Source organism: Euprymna scolopes, chromosome 10 (genome assembly GCF_053919585.1).
Source record: "Euprymna scolopes isolate OS-2025 chromosome 10, ASM5391958v1, whole genome shotgun sequence".
In the NCBI taxonomy this organism is placed as follows: Eukaryota; Metazoa; Mollusca; class Cephalopoda; order Sepiida; family Sepiolidae; genus Euprymna; species Euprymna scolopes.
In genome coordinates, this window is record NC_136491.1 from 70,779,769 (window position 1) to 70,785,824 (window position 6,056).

A 6,056-nucleotide genomic window follows, 5' to 3' on the forward strand; every position below is an offset into this window, starting at 1 on the left:
ATATATATATATATATATATATATATATAGTATTAATAAGGACTAGCAGGGTGCCTGGCATTGCACAGGTGTTTGGAAGTGTAAAAGAAAAGAAAAAAAAAAGAAAGTTTTGGTAGACAGGTAGGCTCGAACCCAAAACCTTGAGGCGAAGGCGCAAAAGAAAGCCTGACATCTTACTGCGATGCTAAGAGGGCAGAGAAGTGAGAATGGTTGAAATTAAACGCTTAAAAACAAAGTCTGGTTTTCTAGGTCAAACATCACGCCATAGAGAAATGAAATCACGCAGAGCCAGTTAAGCTTTATGCTTTCTGCGTATTTGTTTGTTTCCCCAAGATGTTGGAGAAAAACCAGCTCCCCCATAAAAAGGGGAGTGTCCAAATGAATAGCAATTGTCTGATATGAGGGGTTCTCCACATAGTGATAAAAGCTAATTGCTTTCTAGACATCTCCAGCACAAAGCCGGAAAACTGCCTTGGTGTTCATTAGTTTCGCTTTTTTATATGAAAACCACAAACAAACACGCGGGACCACGGGATAGTGTGAATTTTATAAAATAAAAGTCGCTGAAATAAGAGATAGAAATAACCTCCTTTCATAAATTGTAGATATTATAATCTAGGGAGTATATAAAAAGTTCTAAGAAATCGTACCCCCCCCCAAGCCTTTGCAGGACATACAAAAAATGTGCACACGCTAACACACACACACACACACACACACACACACACATTTTCGCTTTTATATTATAGATGAATCTGCATAACTTATTCCACCATTATATCTTAATTTGATTCAGATTGTGTCTAACCGTTACATCTCTGCCTTCTATATATTTAAATCTATTTCATATACTAAATTAAAAATTTTCATTTTAATTAATACAATTTTTGCGCATTTTTTTTAAATTGTTTAGAATGTTTCAAAATATATTCCCTATATATTTCAGAGGAATCTGAAATTCCTTAATTAGTACTTCTTTGGACAGCGATCCATGTTGTTCTAAAAGTTTCCAGTTGCGATTTATGGACCAAACCAGAATTAGTTGAAGCAGCTTATGATTTGCATTCAACAGCTTATGCTTTGAATGCAATACTGCAAAATCAAAGATTAAATTAACCGATTAACCGCGATTACAACAACTGTTCTGTTTCTCATGGCTGAAATGCAAGCAAAAATAAATTCTTCAGGGAAAATTATATTCTTGGACTTGTATTTTATGTTAAATAAAAATGTTAAATTTCTTCATTTTTGACTAAGAGAAAATACTATCTTTCGAGGCTAGTATGAATAAAGTTAGTTAGGTTTAGGGTTTAAAAAAAAATTTTTTAGCCCCTCAAGAAAATAAAGTCAACACCCCCACCTCAAAAAAACAAAACAAAAAAAAACAATAAAATAAAAAAAAAAAAAGTTTATTCACTTGCTGATTTGAAGAAAATTATAAAACCAATTCTTAACATGGAGGAGTTAGGAGAGGGAGGCATTAAGTCAGTAAGAAGTTGTGTCATATGATGTTGGTATTTGTTGGATGTTCGGCTATTTCCGGTCTGTTCCAGAAATCACAATCCGAAACAGTTAGGCTGATATAGATTCCCAACTGAAGAAGTACTCCCCAAATTTGACAGGTTTTGTTCACAGCAGTTTCATTTTTACTTCCACTTAAGAACCGTTTTGACAAAATTATGAAAATAATGTTTTTTTCTGATATCACAATATCACATTGTTGTCTAGAAAAATGTTAAGTCCCATGATTTTTTTGTCATGTTATAAATACTCTTTCATGAAATTAATTGTGCACTGTTTTGATATGATGAAAAGGGAAGTAAATGCAGTTAAACTTTGCACGCCTCCACACACACACAGACTGATCAGATTTTTTGAATTAAAAAAATACATTTAATGCTATTTTTTTTTAAATTGGTTCTTTTTTTTATTTTGAACATTGATTTCACTGATCTACAAAGTCCAAATAATATAAAATTAAATTAAGTCAAAACAAAAAAAAATCATTCTAACTATTCATAAAGGTACTGATGTACATATTGAATTAGTAATTCTGAATTGCCAACCATGGATATTACAAGCATGACTAAAAAGTTTAGTAAACACAATGATACAAATGTCTTTAAGGTCAAAGACCAAATGAAATTCCTCAGTGTTTTATTCATCAAAGAAAAATATACAGAGATAATATTTTATGCAGTGGTAATATTTTATGAAGTAGGGGGGTGTTAACTAATCTTGGCCAATTAAGTATTAAAAAACGAAAATCTACTGAAAAGCTTATCAAAAAAAATTGCATTAATTAGAAGCTACGCTTTTCTTATACACTGGAAAAAAGATATATAAATTAGCATTTTTTGCCAGAAATTTGATACTGTGATATTATCAAAGTGCCACAAACATCGATTAACAACTTATACTGAATTTCTTGGATACCTAAGGAATAAAGCAGTGTATACAGTTTTAGTCAACATTCTCAATAAATTCAGTAATTTAACTTTTGTAACTCATCACATGTCTAAGATGAGAGTTGAAAAAGTTTGCAGATATGATAAGTTCCTGTTTACACTCAAGCATTAGATCATTGGCCCACAAACTTGAAAAGATAGATAAAAAATGAAACAAATGTGCATATATAAAATAACAAATTAATTACAAATTTCTGTAAATCACCATTTTGTTTAATATCTATCTGGTGTTTTTTTTTTAATTTTTATTTTATTGTTTTTTATATAAACATGGCTAATATATTGTTAAATACATAGTTTATTTCTCCAAGAGTTGGGAATTTTTGGCAATTTATTTTTATTACCTTTTGACATATATATATATATATATATATATATATATATATAATTTCAGTATGTTCTGAAAAAAATCAACTTGAAAAGTGCATCTGAGAAGGAACGGCGTGCAGCAGAACAAGAAGCCCTTCTTCTGTCAAAGCTGAAGCATCCGAATATTGTGACATACAAAGATTCATTCCAGGCCGGTGAGCGTCATTTGTACATTGCTATGCAATACTGCGAAGGAGGAGATTTATATACATGGTTGAAAGAACTAAAAGGCAAAGTTCTTGAAGAAAGACAGATTGTTGAATGGTTCATTCAAATTGCCATGGCACTACAGGTAAGGACAGGTTGAATTATCATTATTTGATAGAATAAGTCAATACATTTTTCTAGCATGAATAGTACAAAAAAAAAGATGTTTTATAATTTATTTCTCTCAACTTTAATATTGTTTAGGTTTTGTGGAAAAAAAAAACTTAAAATTATTAAAAAGTTACTATGCAAATTAAATGCATTCACCCTGACTTCAATTACTATACAGCTTTAATACTCTTGTAATATTGTAATATACGAAAAAGAAAAAAGTTAATACTAGTAGTTATTTTTTATGACTTTGCTATTATTTTTTTGTACAATTATAAAACAAATAATTATATTATTCAAATACCAAAACATCTGTACAATTGTTCAAAACATTTATTAAAAATTATTAAGCTTATATAAAACAGAGGCTAATGCTGCTATCTCATTCATTTCTATTTCTTTGTGAAATGTATTTAATTCAAATATTTAACCAAACAAAAACGGAGGTAAGATTACAATTATTTCCCTTTTTTATATAGATTTCCTTTAAGATTTATCCATGAAGTAACTTATAACATAAAAAGTTGAATTTTATTTTAAGACTGTGCCAATGCAATTTTGTTCCTAACACCATTTGTTACACAATAACAGTAAATAGATCAAATGACAATATTGAAGAATTCAATAATTTTCAAGTAGATGTTTATTTACCAATGTTGTATCAGGATGATATATTATTATTGAATTAGGATGATATATTATTATTGAATTAGGATGATATATTATTATTGAATTAGGATGGTATATTATTATTGAATTAGGATGGTATATTATTATTGAATTAGGATGATATATTATTATTGAATTAGGATGATATATTATTATTGAATTAGGATGATATATTATTATTGAATTAGGATGATATATTATTATTGAATTAGGATGATATATTATTATTGAATTAGGATGGTATATTATTATTGGATTAGGATGGGATATTATTTTTCAATTAGGATGGTATATTATTTTATTTACCCCCTCTCCAAGTGTTGGTTCGATGAAAGTATTTCTGTGGAATAAAACCAGGTTGTCAGTTTGTGTTGTTAACCACTTAGCTACCGTCACCCCAGAGATGGTATATTATAGTGGGTTGTAAGTCAGTTAACATACTTCCTAACTTTCAATGTCTCTGCTACCGAAAGTGGTGACAAGGCAAATCAGTTCTTTCACTTTTATTGTTCTTCAGTATTTCTATTGTAAAATGATTTATTGAAATAAAATATAAGAAAAGGACATTATTGAAAAATATATAATAAAAATTAACAAAATTATGCAGATAAAAATGACACAATTAGTCTTTATTTGCACTTTTAATAACAAAATTTTAAAAAATTTGGTGATGCACAGTTCCGTGACTGGCATTGCTTCATAAAAATGAAATAGTTCATCACTAAAAAGAGTTTTAAACATGTTTTCAATATTTCTTTAAAAAAAAAATTATTTCAATAATTCTTAATTAAAATTTTTAAAAGTGTTTTCAATAATTTTAAAAAAATTAAAAATAATTTTAATAATTCTTAACTAAAATAAAACCGAAAAAACTTTTCAATGATTATTAAATAAAAAATGCACAGGGGAGATATAGGTGTAAGAGAAAAAAAGCAAAGGAACTGATTTGCCTTGTCACTACTTCCAGTAACAGACTGGAAGTTAGGAAGTATGTTAGCTGACTATTACCATATAGTATCATATTTTTAAATTTTTTAAAAATATACCTCCTTTACAAAAAGAAATTTTCACTTGATCTAAGAAGTGGATGTTGGAAAGAATTCTGAGGTGCATTTTGTAGCAGTCTCGCAGAAATTGACATATTATTTAATTATTCGTTGTATTAATTGGTATTTCTTACTTGTTTATTATTAAAATTATTATTATTATTATTATTATTATATATTAAATGTTTATTATATTATTGTTAATAAGTATATATATATATATATAGTTTTATATTTTTTAATAAAAAAAACAAGAACAAACAATTAAAAATCAGTAATATATATAAATTATTTCTTAAAATCAGATTTTTAAAATCAATATGTTAGTCTTTCCATTCATTCTGTGAACTGATATCTTGTTGTCTACATAAATTGAATTTTATATTTAAATAATAAAGATGGAGTAAACCATGTAGATCATCAAATACATTATTTCTTGATTACAAATGTAAAAACAACATAATCTGAAATAAGAGGTTAAACTTACAGTTAATTATAATTTGGGTAGTGATGTAGTTTTGGTTACAGACAGACACTTACTATCCATTATGATACAGCTAGAAGATTACCCTTTTTAAGACCGGTAAAATTAATTCCAGAAAACAGAACAGCTTTACGCTAATTTTTTCCCCTTTCGAAGATTAAAATATAATATTACCTAAACCTTATGTCTAGAATCCTTATTTCAAATTTGATTAAAATCCATTACATGATTTGGATTCTAGAAAATGTTTAAAATTTAAGGCTTAAGCTTAAGCGATCTTAAGAAGAAAATGAAATTCATGGAATTTTACTTAATTGGTGTCTAATAACTTTAGATTAAATTTAATGCAAATCTGAAATATTTGAATGTTCAAATGAGAGGTTGTGCCCATATTATGTCTTCTAAAATTTCTTTAAAATAATCCAAAGAAACTGAAAATTAGGGAATAATTGATGTTTAAAATTTTTTAACAAAAATCAGAGATATATCAATTTTCACAAAAACCTTCTGCCCCTTTTTACCCCCTTTTGCATCAAACTAAATTAAACCAAATACAGTCTATATTACGACTCCTTAAACCTAGCAGCTGTGTTCCAAAATGATTCATTAATTTAGAAGTGAATCCTGTATATACAATACATAAACATATGTACATAGCTAACCGTATATATGAGGCTCATTCCAAAAGTAAGGCTTCCTATT

General features: G+C 27.7%; 1 protein-coding gene across 3 annotated transcripts in view; it reads left to right on the top strand.

Moving 5' to 3' along the window:
• The window catches only part of LOC145286091 (uncharacterized), a 168,068-nt gene that overhangs the window by 121,219 nt on the left and 40,793 nt on the right, over positions 1 to 6,056 (top strand). For all 3 annotated transcript variants that reach the window (XM_080134769.1, XM_080134771.1, XM_080134770.1), the window contains one exon: positions 2,863 to 3,129. In XM_080134769.1, the coding sequence (XP_079990895.1) occupies positions 2,863 to 3,129 (267 nt within the window). The remainder of the gene's footprint in view (positions 1 to 2,862; positions 3,130 to 6,056) is intronic.